Raw genomic sequence first — 15937 nt, forward strand, 5'->3', positions numbered from 1 at the left:
CTTCCCCCGCCGTCCTCTCCGCGCCCAAGGCGCATGCGCGGGAGTCGCGTCCCGGCCGCCCCGCTCGTCCGCCCGTGGGTGGCCGGTGGCGCGCGCCCGCCGCCGCCATGTCCGCCGAGCAGGTGAGCGGCCTCTGCGAGCAGCTGGTGAAGGCCGTGACCGTCATCATGGACCCGGCGTCCACACAGCGGTACCGCCTGGAGGCCCTCAAGGTACCGCCCCGGCCGGGCAGGGGCAGGTGGAGGGAGGGCGCTGGGCTCTGGCCACGCGGGCGCCCCGTCCCTCTGGCCCCGGGCTGGACGAGAACGGGGACGGGCAAGTCCCGGGCGGCCCCTGAGGCGCTGGGAGCCGTCGGCAGGCAGGGGGAGGCGGCGGGGCGGTCGGGTGGCTGCCCCCGGGCGTGCTGCTCCAGGGATAGGGCTGCCAGTTCCTGCCCCGGTGTGTAACTGCGTGTCCCGGCCTCTCTCTCTCCCGCAGTTCTGCGAAGAGTTCAAGGAGAAGTGCCCCATCTGCGTGCCCTGCGGGCTGAAGCTGGCGGAGAAGACGCAGACGGCCATCGTCCGGCACTTCGGCCTGCAGATCCTGGAGCATGTGGTCAAGTAAGGCGGCTCGTCCTCGTCCCGCGCCGCCCGGCCGGCCAAGAGTCCCGGCCTGCCGCCACCCCGCCGCTGGCGTGAGGTCTGCGCCCATTCCGGCGCCTCCCGCGCCGGGGAGACACTTTCAGGACGCAGGGAGACTGTTCTGCATCAGAGGACAGTTGCTGTCCTGTTTTGATCCTTTTCTCCTCTGTTAAAGAAGGAGAGGGGAGACTGGCTTTCAGGCAGGTTGGGAAGGTTAATTTACAGAACTATAAGACACGTTGACATCACAAGATGAAAATAAACCCACTGGGTTACCAGGAGGTCTTTGCAGTGTTCTCTGTCATTAGCCTTGTGCTAACAAAGAGGCTCTGTATTAGTTCAGTTCTGAGATTCCTTTCTCTGCTGCCTCTATAGACCTGATGCTTTGTGCTTTGCTTTGTGCTGTTGCTACTGTGTCTGTTGACCTCGGTGGGGCACGCCCATTTGCCAGCAGCCTTTTCATTAAGGGATTGGGTGCTGGCAGAGGCAGAGAGCTGTAGTGTCTCTAGTTTAGGTAAAGAAGCCAAGCAAAAGTTCATTGAGGATCCAGTCAGAGATCTTTACAAGTGTTTTGACTTGGTGTCCTGTTTGTTTGTTTTTAACAGATACCGCTGGAACAATATGCCTCGCCTAGAAAAAGTTTATCTAAAGAACAATGTCATGGGCCTCATATCCAGTGTAAGTACTTGCTACCCCATGCTGATCTCTGAAATTCTTTCACTTGAAGACAAAATGTGGGAGCAAATGGAAAAAATACACCAGATAATTAGCATAGAGGACCTGAATTCAGTTCTGCCTTTTATTGCTTTTTCCCTATGCAACTCCAGTTGTTTCAGTGCTTTTCTCTGTCTTGTCGGGTGAATAACCATGTCACCTCACATGGCAGGAAGTTGTGAGGCTTGTATAACTTATGTAAGGTACTTTTTCTTTTCTTAGGAGGAAATTCAGTAACTTTGGATGTTCTTATCCTTTGCAAGAATACTAAAGTTGTTATCTTAGTCATGTTTTCTCTGTTGTTCTGATTGCTCTCGTGACCAAGTGACCTTCTTTTGAGGAAAATCCCTCTGGTTTCCAGAATTCACTACTTATGGATGCTTGGGAGTGTAGGAGTGTCATCTAAGGTAGCTGCAATGAAGAGCTGCCCAATATTGTGTTTTGTTTTGTTGTGTTTAGTTTCTGTGGTTTGCAATATTTGCAGACACTGTGCTTCCCAGGTGAGAATTATAAAGGCCTTATCTTTGCTGTTTTGTATAACTCTGCCCCCTTTCTGTCGCAGGGAACTCAAAGTATCTTGGAGGAGGAAAGTCACATTAAGGATGTTCTGTCTCGCATTGTGGTGGAGATGATCAAGCGTGAATGGCCTCAGCACTGGCCTGACATGCTAAAGGAGCTGGATACCCTCTCCAAGCAAGGGGTATGAGTCAGAACTGTCTGTTCTCTTTTGCTTGCTCATAGTGTGGGGTTCAGTCTTCCATCATCCTGACTCACTAATGGTCAGGTGAGGCAGGCTGATGATGGACTCAAAAATCCCTGTAAGGTTAAGCTATTCTAATAGATGACTTTGACAGAGAGAGGACCATCCTCCTGTCTTGTTTTCCCAAGTTATGACTTGTATCTTCATGCGTGCTTGCTTTCTCTCCACATCTTTAAGCTAGCCTCTAAAGATTTTAATGTTTAGACTGTGCTGATAGAGCGTATTTTATTTTGGGACATCAGGAAACCCAGACAGAACTGGTGATGTTCATCCTCCTACGTTTGGCAGAGGATGTGGTGACTTTTCAAACTCTGCCTACCCAGCGACGACGAGATATCCAGCAAACTCTAACCCAGAACATGGAGAAGATCTTCAGCTTCCTAGTAACTGCCCTGCAGCAGAACGTCAACAAGTACAGATGCGTGGTAAGAGTTTCCTTTCCTTGGGCTCAGTCAGTGCTGCTGGTATTTAGGTACTGGGGAAGCAGGTGCAGAAACTGTGAAATCTGTTGCTGTCACTGTGAGGTAGGATATGCTGTGGCCTGGGAAGCTGGTGTGATGAAAGAGACTGAACACACCAAGTTGATGGGGTTAGTGTTGATAGTTTGGTATTGCTAGTCTAAATGGCTTGAACGGATGTGTGCTTCATCCTTACTGTTGGAATGCTCTGCTGACACTAGGGGTGTATGGCTTAGCAAAATGAAGGTGTGGTTGTGGCAAAACCAGGTAGACTTGGACTCATGTCTGCTCTCTCGTGCTGCAGCGGTGTATTTGAGGTGATGCACCAAAATGCACGTGAGTTTCTGATGTCTCAACGTGCATCTGGGCCTCTGGTCCTTTTCTCCATGAGCTCAAGTTAGGAAACCCTTTTTTATGTCAAGCTGTGCTGAGGAGTGCTTTTCCCTTTTGTGTAAAGAGAATTTCTTTCCTGAATTCTTACCTACAGTCAGAGATGTGCAGCTTGGCCATGATGGATGGCTAAGAAAGTTTCTAACTCAGTGTGTTCCTGTGAGAAGGAAGTAGATTTAAGAGTGAAGCACAATTGAGAAACCAAACTAGCAACAAGTTGCTTAGGTGTATCTCTTGTGCTTTTTTTTTCTGTGAGTTAAAATCCAGAGTTATACTAAATGTGAAACTGGAAGGCAAAGAAAAACCCTCTCCTACCTGACTTCTGTAATTTTCCTGATGCACTGAGAGGCTGAACAAACTCCCCTTTAGAGCAGTGCAGTTCCTGGTGGTGGGTGGGTGACCCTGGTGTGTTTTGTAGTCTGGTTGAAATGCATTTCCAGGTAAGGTTTGCATTGCAATGCTTGAGACTCTGAAGTGTGGCTGCTTCTGCTAACGGTGGAATCTTTCTGATTGGCAAGGTTGGAGCACCCCAGGAACAAGAAGTCCTCACCACTCCACAGGTTAGCAGATCTTTGGGATGTTTATGCATAGGGTAAATTCTGAGGGTTTGGCGTTCACTTACCTGTCTGCACATTGAGACTGGAGTAGATGACAGGCAACTCCCCTAGACCATAATAATCTGCTTATAAGTATGATGGATTAATTGATAAGCATATTTATAAGGTGGGTCATTTATTAAATGTTTGGGACACAAGCCAATTACCTTAAATTTACTGCAGTGAATAGATCGATAAACAGAGTTTCCAAACCTAAACCTTGTTTGTGGTGTCTTTGCATCTGAAAAACAAATCGAGCTTGAGTGTCTGAGGGACTCCCTTGCATTAGGCAAAAAGATGGTGCAAGCAGTGCATTATTACTGTTAAGTGTCTGGGACTGGGAGTCAGGCTGTAAGCTGTTGCCCCAACTCTCTCCAGCTGCCTTTCTGACCACGGAGAAATCACCCTTTTCAGACCTGAATCTTGGCACATAAAAGCCACCAGCATTTTTCAGAGTCTGACTTTTGGATGTAAGGTGCTCTTGAAGGTGGAAAATGTCTTCCCTGGAGGCCTCCAGGAAGCACCAAAATGCCTTTCCTTGTCCCCTGTGTCTCCCTGGTGCCTGCTGACTGGAGTGTTACCTTTTGGATGAGAAGGAAGGTGTGGCTTAACTTGCAGTTCAGAGTCCTGTTGTCCTACCTCTCAGGGGGCTGTGGTGGTGGTTTTGTTGGCTGCAGCAATGTCCTAAATGGGAGACTGTGATGCAGCCTCTTCCACTAGGGAGCTGTTCTGGCTGCCTTTTCAGCAGTGGCTGGGTGGAAGCATGTACTGTAGTTGGCCACTTACTTAATCTGTTCTTTCTTTTTCAGAAGACTGATCTGGCTCAGGAGCCAAAGGTGAGTGGAGCTATATAGGAGTTAGTGCATTAGTCATTCTTAATATGCAAGTTGTTTAGAACTAGACTTTTCCCAGGCTTTGGAGTCTATTGCCTGCTGTTCTCATTTACATATAGGGTTTTTTTCCCTCATAATACAAATGCATTGAGAAGTGAGGCATAGCAGCAGAAGGGTCCAAATTTCTCGCTTTACAGGGGGGTTCTTGACACTGTTATTCCAGGGAGTGGATGGCTTTAGATGGGAATTGGTGTTTTTTTCTGGCTCTGACCTCTTGCCTCCTCTCTGTTCACAGGCCCAGGCAAACTGCCGTGTGGGGATAGCAGCACTCAACACTTTGGCTGGCTACATTGACTGGGTAGCCCTAAGCCATATCACAGCAGACAACTGCAAGCTCTTGGAGATGTTGTGTCTACTCCTAAATGAGCCTGAACTCCAAGTGGGAGCAGCAGAGTGTCTTCTGATTGCTGTCAGCAGGAAAGTGAGTTCTTCCTCCCCAGCTCCTCTGGCTCCCCTTTATTTTCCTCCTATTTTCCTATATAATTCTCCAGATTGAGCAACGATATCTTTGCCCTTTTATTTAAGAAACAAAATTCAAATTTCACTGATTATGTTAATCATATTTGGTGTGAATGTCATGCCAGCACAATACATACAGCAACTGTTGGAACCCTCTCCAACTTCTGTGCTCGCCTCTGCTTGCAGTTCAAAGTTGGAGGTCCCCACTGACTTTTTACCCCCACTTCCTGCAACTGTGAAGTGGGAAATACTATCATCAGCTGCGTCACCTGGCAGCTCAGAGGCATGACAGCAGGGTGTAAACAGGTGATTTGACCCATACATTCACAAGCACCTTAGTGTCAAGGCTGAGTGTTTATCAGCTGCCTATAGGTAACTAGCCAGTCTTCTGTGAAGAAGAGGTAATGGCTCAGGATCGGTTGTGTGGTTTAAAGTTCCTGTGGGGGCATTGCTTGCAGAATTTTTTTTAGATCAGAAATACCTTAGAATTTTTGGCAAGCTTTTACTTAAATCGTATGTGGACTGTACGCCCCTCCCCTGCTGGAAGAAAAACTGTGAATCTCCTAATTTTGCTTGTAACGGAATTAAATAGTTACATAGGTGGGAATAAATAGTTATGTTCTAATTGAGGCATTTCACATGTAGGGTAAGCTGGAGGATCGGAAGCCTCTGATGGTCTTGTTTGGAGACGTTGCCATGCACTGCATTCTCTCCGCTGCCCAGTGAGTACCATCCTGCCGCTGTGATTTCACACAAAACTGCACACAAATGACTTTGTAAGTGCAAAAGATATTGCTGCTTAACTGCGGGAAGCAGGGACTGGATAGGAGAGAACGAAACCACCATTTCTTTTGCAAAACTTGGAAAACTGCACTTTTTTTCAAATCCCATAATTGAAGGACAAATATCACAAAATATCGCAGCTTCCCTGGCTTTCTGTTTTAGCCTGAAACTGATCAGGAGGAGAAACTCTTTCAGAGAGGCAATTTCAGAGGTTTTAGATGCCAATGAAGCAGTACTTCTTGATAATAGCAAAGAAAATCCCACTGCATTAAAATCAAATTGCTCTAGTCCTCTTTTTATCTACAAGATAGACAGCAGTGTGCCTGTTACCTACAGCATGAGTAACTGTGATCCTGTTTTTCCCCCCCTCCCCTCATTCCCAGGACAGCAGATGGAGAAGGCCTGGTGGAGAAGCACTATGTTTTCTTGAAGAGACTTTGCCAAGTTTTGTGCGCATTGGGCAGCCAGCTATGTGCGTTGCTAGTAAGTCTTTACTAATACCAACAGCAACCCTGGCAAGGCTAGTTTTTAGGGCTGAGGCTTGAGGCAACCCTGATCTAAGGTAGGACCAGGGTTCTCTCTGCACATTTGGCAACTGTAGGGTTCTCTCCACACATTTGGAAAAGGTAGAAATGGCTCTGCTTTTAAGTGGGAAACTATATCCCGCTAAGTCATAGGAATGTAGAATGGAGGGACCCTAACTGATTCCAGGGCTTTGCTGTCATCAAGAACCACCTCCTATAACCTCTGTAAAATGCTAACGCTTCATTTAAGAGTGGTCAAGTTTCTTGCTGACTACTGCTACAGAAAATCTACTCCAGGAAATTACTCTTCTATTGGAAGCCTTTTAAATTACCCTGTAAAAATAACTCAGAGTGTACCTGTTCGTTATTCTACCAAGATTCTCTCAAGCCAGAGGAAGAAACGGGTTTTGTTCCTGCTGTTCATCTTTGTGATCCTTTGTGTCAATGTTGAGGTGAAGATAGAAGTTTATATTGTTCATGCCATACTGATTGGTGAATCTCACTCCATTCAGCACAGTGCTTCTACAATATTGAGAGCAGGCATGTTGAGAGGCATGTTTGTGGGGAGATTGAGGCAACCAGCCTGTAAAAGTTATAGAGCAAAGTAAATTCTCACAGGGAGAGAAAGAGAAAAACAAAGCCAACCTTTGAGAATTTACCCCTAAAAAGAATTGACAGCAAACAGAAGTGCATTATTACTTTCAGTGACTCCACTTGCTGTTAGGCAGTGGGAGCTGTCTATCTGTAATGAAGTAATGACAATGGGGATTTGAGTCCTTTCTCCAGATTCACTTGGGAGAGGCAGCACTGAGCTGTACAACTTCAGAACAAGGATCTTGATGGCACCAGGTCATGTTACGATAGTGAGGAGTAGCAAAATCTTGAATTTATGACTCCAGGCAAAACTTATTTTCCTGACAAACTTCCCAGAAAGTTACTAGTCATGGATATCTGTATGTTAAATACAGGAAACAGAGAAATGGGAGGGAAATCATCTGGGTGTATTTACTTGTAAATACTGCAGTTTGAATTGCTCTACTTTGCTACCGCTGGGTGGGCTTGACCCAATAGGAGTAAAATTGTGACTCATGGCAGCAGCAGCAGTGGTGGTTGTGAATTTGGTTTTAATGGAACTCTACTGTCTGAGAAGTCACCCTTTACTCTGGAATGGGGGTGGGGTGGTGTCTCCAGCACCCCCAGGATGGTCAGCAGAACTTGATGCTCCTTGGGCTATACTGGTTTTGAAAAATCAGTTGTGCAGGATTTCTGTCTCTGCTCTTTCACAGTCTATGGCCTTGGATGTAGTGCTCCTGTTTTACCATGAAACATACCATTTGTGAGCCCAGCCTGCCACAGAGTTAGTATTTTGTCTGAAATTGTTCATCTTCCTCATAGGGCTCATATTGTGATGTGGAAACGCCAGCCAACTTTGGAAAATACCTTGAGTCATTTTTAGCCTTCACAACCCATCCCAGCCAGGTATGTAAAGGGTTGAAAGTCTTGTGTATGTCTCTGTAAGTGTGTGAATGCATAATTGAGCTAACCTACAGAAGACTGCAGAACTTCAGCTGCCAAATATTGCTCTCCAGGCTCTCCATTTCAGCTGAAGACCTAGAAGGAAGTGGTTTCTACTCCATTACCACCCCATCTAGAACAGTGGTGCTGAGTAGAAAAGGCAGAATTTGCAATCAGGCCTAGTATTTACTTAGAGATTTTTGGTGTTTTGGAAATTTGGGTTGTGCCTGCAAGGTGCCTTGGCCTCAACCGAATAGTCAACATAATTTACTGTTGCTTTCTGATAGCAATGCTTAATGTTAGCAGTGGAAATTCCAGCACTGAAATCCTTCTCTGTTCCTCTCTTTTTTTTCTGTTCTCCCTCCAGTTTCTGCGCTCTTCCACCCAGATCACGTGGGGAGCCCTGTTCCGGCACGAAGTTCTGTCCCGTGACCCCTTATTGCTGGCTATCATTCCCAGGTATCTCCATGCATCTATGACCAGCCTAGTGAAGGTATGTGGGAACTGCGACTGGTTGGGTGTGACAAGGTGCCTAGGTGAACGTGACCTGTGGGTCATGGGGGAGAAACTACTTTTTTATTGTGTCTGCCAGAGACACGATCTCCAGGCCACTGAGCAGACAGTTCTATCACAGTGTTTTCCTGTCTGTTCCTTGCCTCCAACCTTCATCTCCTTGAAGCTGGTATTAGCTGTGATGGGTGACTTCTCTTTCTTCCTGACATTATCCGCTTTGTCTTCAGGTGGGCTTTCCCTCTAAAACAGACAGCCCCATTTGTGAATACTCCCGCTTTGATTTTGACAGTGATGAGGACTTCAATGCCTTCTTCAACTGTAAGTTGCCTTCACCGTTTCTGGATTCTGTTGTCTGTGCCTTTCCTCCTACTGGCTGAGCTTGGAGCCTGCCATATGGGCTTGGCAGCTTCCATTTGTGTCTTGACTTTTTCAGCTTGGATCTTGGAGTAAATTAATTAGGATTTTCCTGTGGCAGCTCATGCATGTAATTTTACTTCCTTTTTGCTATTATTTTGCTTGCTGGCCAGGTAGATGGCCTGGTAGTACTTGCTGCCTGGTGTCAAAGAAAATGTGCCTCTTGGTCACCTAGAGGAGGAAATGAAACAGCCTCAGGTCATGCTCAGGTTAGGAGAGGAAAGCAGCTTACTAAAGACTTTAAATGTCATTCCAGAAAGAAAATCTGTCTTGGCCCTGGTAAGATGCTTCTGATTCAGTGCGAATAGCTAGAGTTGAGCAATTAAAATGGCCAAATTTAATCATGATCTTAAATCAGCACTGCGTATTAATAATTTTATTTTTTCTTTTGTTTTGTATTCCCAAAATTGAGGTTGGTTCTCACTGGCAGGTGTAGTTTGGTACTCACTTGGTGGGTGGAAGGATATACTTAATAAAATATATAAATTTTTACCTTTTACGTTTATGTCTGAAGATTATAAGTGTTGCATTTTTTTATTGCTTATTGGATAGTTTATTTTTTACTTACTGTAATAAATCTATTTGGGTAGAAGCCATAAAATAGCTAAATGCACAAAGCCAGAATTTGAAATAGTGTTAGGGAGTTAAATATATTGAAGACATAACATGTATAAGAAAACATAACTGATTTGAAGCACAAAATAAAATTACCTGAAAAAACAACTTCATTAAAGAATACAAGTTGCATTTGTAGTCAGCAGAGCTGATTCTTTTGTGTGGTCATGCACTGGAATATTTTGAAACAAATGAAATTCCTGTTCTGTACTTAGCTTTTAGTATCTTTGAAAACAAGATGACTGGGCTTTTGAGTTCACATGAATTTGTCGTTAGTTGAATAATCTAGAAAAACTGTGTTTAGCTGAAGGAAGTGGTAGTTATCTAATACTGTTTTTCTACTTAAGTATACCAAGATAATTATAAGCAGCAAACATTTAGAGTTCAAAGAATTTTTAAAATGAAAAATAGAGACTTAATTGTGGTAAATCTGGATTTAGAATAGATTTTCATAATTCATATTGCGTTTTAATTGCACCTTTTTTAGTGTTAAACCATCATTTTTTTTAGTCCACTTAAACCACTTCAAAAATTGTCCATCCTGTTGGACCTGGTTTATTGACTGTGTATCTGAGCTTACTACACAGCGACTGCCAGAGCAACAATCTGTAATGTTCCCAGGCCTGCAAAGCTGGATGTGAGGTTTGGGGGAGGAAAATCTGCAGTATCAGCTTGTTTTTGCGTGCGTGATTTTTCACTGCAGCTTTCCGAGCCCAGCAAGGAGAGGTGATGAGGATGGCTTGTCGTCTGGACCCTCGAACTGGCTTCCAAATGGCTGGAGAGTGGCTGAAGTACCAGCTCACAGCTCCTGTCGATACTGGACCCACGAACTGTAGGTTACCTGAAAAAAAAATAGGGATATGGGATTTGTAGAAACTTCTTGGCCTTTTTTTTGTTGATGTTGTTGGGGTTTTTTAAGGGGGGGGCAAGACTGCACACTAGATCTTCAGGCTTTTAAGGTCTTTGTAAGTTAAAAGTAAAATCAAATCAAACCCACCCCTCCCGTAATTTAAGCCTTTACAGTCTACGTATGGAATAGCTAATGTAAAGCCCCTAGCTTCTTCTTTCCTCCCTCCAAATCTCTCTGCAGAACAGATACAACTATCCCTCTGATACAATTTTAGAATTATTTGGGCCATTTTATCTCTGTAACATATTGATTAGTTTTGTTAGGGAAGCTGTGCCTGTCTGACAAATCTGTGTGTCACTCACGTTGCTTTCCTCCTGTGAAGGCAGGCCACTTGGTGCTCTACACAGTCACACCAAGGGCAGTCTTGCCTGCAGTACTGAGTCTGGGCGTGTAGTCTCCCTCCTTTTCCCTTCTATGATTTGTTGATGTTGCTCTGAATGGTATCTCCAAGGTCAGACTTATGTCTCGGGAGCCTTCACTTGAATGAAGCAAGTCACATGGGAGTATGTTAATTGCTCCCAGTGCATCTCTGCAAGGCATCTGCAGGGGAAGCTGTGTGGACAAAATACTTGGGTGCTAAGATGTTACAGTGCAGGAGCTCATCAGGGTACTGTTGAGGAGCATGGTGAGAGCTCCAGTGTTCTCTTCCTTTCAGCTAAGACTGGTGAAGGTCTCTGCTCCATCTTTTCTCCATCGTTTGTGCAGTGGGATGCCATGACCTTCTTCTCGGAGAGCATCATCAGCCAGATGTTTCGCACCATGGATAAAGATGTATGTGTAGCTGCTGCTCTTGCCTTCTCCCCTGGCTTGTTCTGGGTTGACACAAGTGCCTTTTTTCAGCTCTGTTGTTCTTGAAAAGTTTGTAGCAACTCGTTGTAGTAACTGTGGAAAAACTCAGGTTGCTTGGTGAGCCATTATCATGAGGACCCTTCTTTTGATGGGACTAAACTCGTACTGGCTTACTGTCAGGCATGTCTTGGTTCTAGACACTATGCCATGAGAAGTCAAGGAGAGTGCTCAGGTGACATGTTTTGACATAGTGCCTTGCTACAGGAGGATTGCTTAAGAAGTTTATTCTTTTTAATTTTCCCTTGATTAGATTTTTTTAATTTTCTTTTTTAACGTTTTAACTAAATGAGAGAAACTCATGCCCAGGGAGTAGGATCAGAAGCATTTTCTCTCTGCTTTTTGTTCAACAATAGGTGAATCAGAAGGAAAGTGGTTTTTTCTCAGTCTGATGTAGACTGACTTGGGGCTTTTTAGGCTGCTCATGCACTTACAGTTTGTTGGTCTCATCACAGTAGAATAATTATATGGGTCAGTACAGTTAGTTAAGCATGGAATCTGTTGGACAGAGTCAAGAGGAGAACTGGGAGCCAAAGAGGAAATTTTCCTTTCCCAGAGATGCAAGCAATAGTATGGGGACTAGAGACTGATGTCTCAGGACTGCCCTACCAGCAATGGCAATGCTGCTGTCCTCCTTCCCTCAGCAAGTGCACACAACACACAATTAAACTGAGTTTTCTGCTGCTTTTCTTTCTGCTTTGAGAACAGCTGTGTCCAGCCGAGAGGCCTGTTAGGGCAGCAGCAGCTGCACAGCCTAGCTCTAGGTGTTGGTAGGAAGTGTGCTGCAGGCTGAAGGTACTGAGTGTTGCCTCTCTTTTTCTTTCCTCCTTCTTTTTGCTACTTTTGCAGGAAATCCCAGTCAATGATGGCATAGAGCTACTGCAGCTTGTCCTTAACTTTGAAACAAAAGATCCTCTCATCCTGTCCTGTGTGCTCACCAATGTCTCTGCTCTCTTTCCATTTGTCACCTACCGGCCGGAATACCTACCCCAAGTACTTTCCAAGGTAGGTGCATACAAAGCATGCTAAAATCAGGTGGGCCTTTTGCTGTGCAGCACTCTTGCACTAAATTGCAGGAGTTAATCCTCTTGGTGTTTCTCTCAGGAAAGGACTGTTGTTCATGTCAAAGATGGGAAAAACCAAAACTGAGGCTTGTTCAAGAACAATAATGTCAAATAACCCAAATTTTACAGTTCTTAGCCTTAAATCTTAAAGTGCATGCTCTGGCCAGTAAACACCATGTTTTACTTCCAGGCCTCACTGTATTGATGATTCATCTTTCAACTTAGTCAAGGGTTCTTTACTGACTTTAATGAAATTGCACTATATTCTGATGATCTGTTCCTTGAACTCAAACAGACACAAACAGACACAAGTGCTAGATACTAACAAATGATGTTGGATTTTTCCTCTCTTTTCTTACAGCTATTTGCTTCAGTTACCTTTGAAGTTACAGAAGAAAGTAAGGTACGTCTGAATTATTATCTGCTAATGAGCTGTAACAATTGGATCAAATCATATTCTATTGGAAAGCTTGCTGAGTCCGAAGACTCCGCTGTACTAGGTTTCTCGAGTATAGTTCTGCTCCTGGAAAAGCTGGGGAGTCTAGATATTACTGATCTCTTCGTGGTTGACATAGCCTTCTAAGCTTTGGCTCACAAGCTTAGAAGGCCACAGGCATGGTGTAAGGCCAGTACACTTAGTTCCCTGGTTAATGTTGGCTTTCCTGAGAGTGAAATCCCTCGATTAGCTATGTGTATTCTGCAGTATTAGTATACATGGCTCTGAAGGATGGCTGTAAAGCTGCCAGCTATCTAGGGAGTGCTTGGAGTCTTAAAATAGTAAGAACCATGGCATCCTCACTCCTGAAGTACAACTTGTTTGAAAATGGATGTCTTGAGTTGGCTATTGCTTGGCAGAGGAAATCTGATTGCTACATGATTGTTTGGGGGTAGGGGAGGAGGCATGGAAATGTTTTTTTCATCTGTACTCAACAGTGGAGAAAACTGTATGTCATGCGTATGTCTCTTGAAGATACACTGAATTTGTCTGAACTTCTGTTTTGTTGCATTGATGTTTGTTATGTCTGTCCAGGCTCCTAGAACTCGAGCAGTGAAGAACGTGAGAAGGCATGCATGCTCCTCAATCATAAAGATGTGTCGGGATTACCCTCAGCTTGTCCTGGTATGAAAATGCAACTCCATCAGGAAGAGTCTTGCCTCAATTTCAGTTGGATTTTGTGGGATCTTCAGCTTCCTTGCCTACAGTCTCTGCTTTTCTTGCAAGAAACATTCCTGCTGCACAAATGACAGTGTTTTATTCCCTATACCTCCCTTCTTCCCCCCTGAAAAATTTTCTGCCTGAAAAGTTGAATTGTGAAGTGATGAGTTAAATGTAGAAGGGATCAGGAGGAGGATACAAGCAGCACTGCATTGGTTTTATAGGAATGTTCACCGAATTTCCATGTTGTCACCTGTAGTGGTCTCAGTTGATTCATTAGCTAAAGGCACTAGTGTGACTAATCACTAGACTTTCCTCTGTTACTTAGCAGAATGTAGGAAGAAGAGGAGAGTATTTGTTTTCTGGATGAGCTTGGGGAGATTAGAATTGACAAACATATTTAAAATCCATGAGCCATGTTTTGTTTGTTTTACTGAACTGAACAGCCCGCATGCAACATGCCTAGCTTTGAACTCCTTTGTTTAGAGGTGTTTCTGTGGAGGGTGCTCTAGGATTATGGGAGCACTGTAGGACATTGCTAGTTTAAACAAAGACATTTTTAAAGGATGCTAATTAAGGTAATTTAGGGGTTCCACTCTGCATTTTGCAATAAGATGCTAAGAACTAGTGGGTTGGTCTTTGTTCTGCTTTATTGGTCCTTGAGCTTTAGCTGTGTCTTTCCCATGGCCAGCCAGACATCCTCACTGGAAGAGCCAAGGACCCAGAGCTGCTCCAAAAGATGTTCAGAGAACTTTGCTAAAGGGGGCATGATTGCTAATGCTTATACAAAGTTATAGGTAGATGTGGTTGAAACTAGAGAAGGTAGGGAAGAAACTCAAGAATTCCTGTGGACATAGTAGTATCCATAAGAGTTGTTACTTACCTCATCATGAGCAAAGAGGTGGAAGAGTCTCAAGTCTAGCCAAAGAAGCAAGGTGCTTTCTGTGAACAAATAAAAGCACTAGAACTATTTCAAGGTGTGACACTGCTTTAAGGGCTATGACTTCCTAGAGAGAGATTTCCTATTTCAGTCATTCTGGAGAACAAAAGTAAACTGGATGCAGGATAATGATAGAAGGGTAGGGGAAAATAGAACTTCTCTTAGACTGAACATTCAGAGAAACTTGAGTCTGAGGAGGAGATGGCTATGTAGAGAAAAGGTAACAGACATACTTCTCCAGCTGTACGGTACACCCTTCCTCTGCTTCCCCCAGTCACCCTCCTCCATACCAAATGCATGATGCTCTTCTACTTTTATGTGTTTTCTAGCCAAACTTTGAAATGTTGTACAACCACGTGAAGCAGCTGCTCTCCAATGAGCTACTTCTGACACAGATGGAGAAGTGTGCTCTTATGGAGGCCCTTGTCCTCATCAGCAACCAGTTTAAGGACTATGAGCGACAGAAAGCTTTCCTGGAGGAGCTCATGGCTCCTGTTGCTGGCTTATGGCTCTCCCCAGAGATGCAGAGGTATGGGCTGTTTTTCTGAGCTTTGAGCTGGAGGTGTTGCAGAGGTACTGTTGTGGCCAAGAGGGGAACACACAAAGCAAATGAGGGTGGTGGGGTGCCTCATGACCTCCTATGCTCTGGGTAGTCATTGTGGTAATAGCTCTCCTGCAGTTCAGAAACTGTCAACAGTCTAATTGCTAGGTAAGACTGTTTAAGGTAATGGAGGAATATTCCCCAGGATGCTCAAAGCATTTGCAGAAAATGAGAAATAAAAGATGTCTTTGCTCATCCCCAGGACAAGCTGAGCTCTCCTTACTAAAGCTGAGGTGTCCTGCAGCCCTGGGTAGCTGGGCATGCACAAGAGTTTTCCCAGCAGGGCTCTCTTCATAAGAGATTCAGAGGTTTCTGGTCCTCACGTCCCAAGAGAACTGGAGGTGTTTGGAGAGTGTACACATCTCTGGTGCTTTCTAATCATGTCCCTATGTACAGCATGGAGCACTAGCTAGTCTCTCTAGCTTGCTCTGTGTTTGTTTAGATGTTTATTGCCAGTGCAAAACTCCGCTCAAGTTCCTTGGTACAAACAATAATCCCTATTGCTATCTTTTGCTGCTACCAGAGTCCTCTCGGATCCTGAAGCCTTTATCTCCTATGTGGGTGCAGACAACAAAACTGCTGATCCAGTCTTGGAAGACCCTAGTGGCCTGAACCGCTCTAGAGTGAGTATCATTACCAGGAGAGGTGTAATTGGTGGTGAGATGAGACTCATCTCCTTCCATCCCACATTTCTGTTGTGATTACACAGAAGGTCTCCTGATCATCTACATTTAGAGTGCGGATCAGTAGGTTTTTCACATTGCAGAATAACAGGCTGACTTTTGCTCTTTGAGTATGTAGGCTATGTAAATCCAGATTATTCATCAGAATGAAGCACACTGCCCCCTACTCTTTGTGTAGCAGAGTTTGGTTTTGGAGAAGCAATGGGTTTACATGATTTGTGGAAATACGGTTCAGGGAATTGTGCTTTTTGAGCCAAGCACAATGGAAAACATGCTGAGGCTGCAGCATGGAATATAATTTTGTCTGAGGAGATTCGTGTTGTTTGAGTTGTTAGTGGAAAGTCTTCATTTGGACAGACTGCAAATGGAGTTGCTATGTTTAGATCTGTAGAAGACACTGAAATGTAGCCCACAGAGCTGTGCTTGTGATTTGGGGCTAATGCAGTTGGACCACTGTGTCATTGTGGATCTCTGTATCTGTGC

At 44.6% G+C, this 15937-nt stretch overlaps 1 protein-coding gene across 4 annotated transcripts in view; it reads left to right on the top strand.

Moving 5' to 3' along the window:
• The first annotated feature begins 25 nt into the window (after window positions 1-25).
• Window positions 26-15937, top strand: part of XPO5 (exportin 5) — a 29803-nt gene continuing 13891 nt past the window's right edge. The window contains exons 1-20 of one of the 4 annotated variants that reach the window (XM_064648509.1): window positions 26-212; window positions 478-599; window positions 1226-1298; window positions 1897-2034; window positions 2337-2519; window positions 3461-3502; window positions 4348-4374; window positions 4667-4852; window positions 5536-5612; window positions 6057-6156; window positions 7593-7676; window positions 8080-8205; window positions 8453-8543; window positions 9958-10086; window positions 10820-10935; window positions 11860-12015; window positions 12436-12477; window positions 13105-13194; window positions 14500-14699; window positions 15295-15394. In XM_064648509.1, the coding sequence (XP_064504579.1) occupies window positions 108-212; window positions 478-599; window positions 1226-1298; window positions 1897-2034; window positions 2337-2519; window positions 3461-3502; window positions 4348-4374; window positions 4667-4852; window positions 5536-5612; window positions 6057-6156; window positions 7593-7676; window positions 8080-8205; window positions 8453-8543; window positions 9958-10086; window positions 10820-10935; window positions 11860-12015; window positions 12436-12477; window positions 13105-13194; window positions 14500-14699; window positions 15295-15394 (2187 nt within the window). In that variant the 5' untranslated portion in view covers window positions 26-107. The remainder of the gene's footprint in view (window positions 213-477; window positions 600-1225; window positions 1299-1896; window positions 2035-2336; window positions 2520-3460; window positions 3503-4347; window positions 4375-4666; window positions 4853-5535; window positions 5613-6056; window positions 6157-7592; window positions 7677-8079; window positions 8206-8452; window positions 8544-9957; window positions 10087-10819; window positions 10936-11859; window positions 12016-12435; window positions 12478-13104; window positions 13195-14499; window positions 14700-15294; window positions 15395-15937) is intronic. The other 3 variants (XM_064648510.1, XM_064648512.1, XM_064648511.1) reach the window with 3 other exon arrangements.

Source organism: Pseudopipra pipra, chromosome 3 (genome assembly GCF_036250125.1).
Source record: "Pseudopipra pipra isolate bDixPip1 chromosome 3, bDixPip1.hap1, whole genome shotgun sequence".
Lineage (NCBI taxonomy): Eukaryota > Metazoa > Chordata > Aves > Passeriformes > Pipridae > Pseudopipra > Pseudopipra pipra.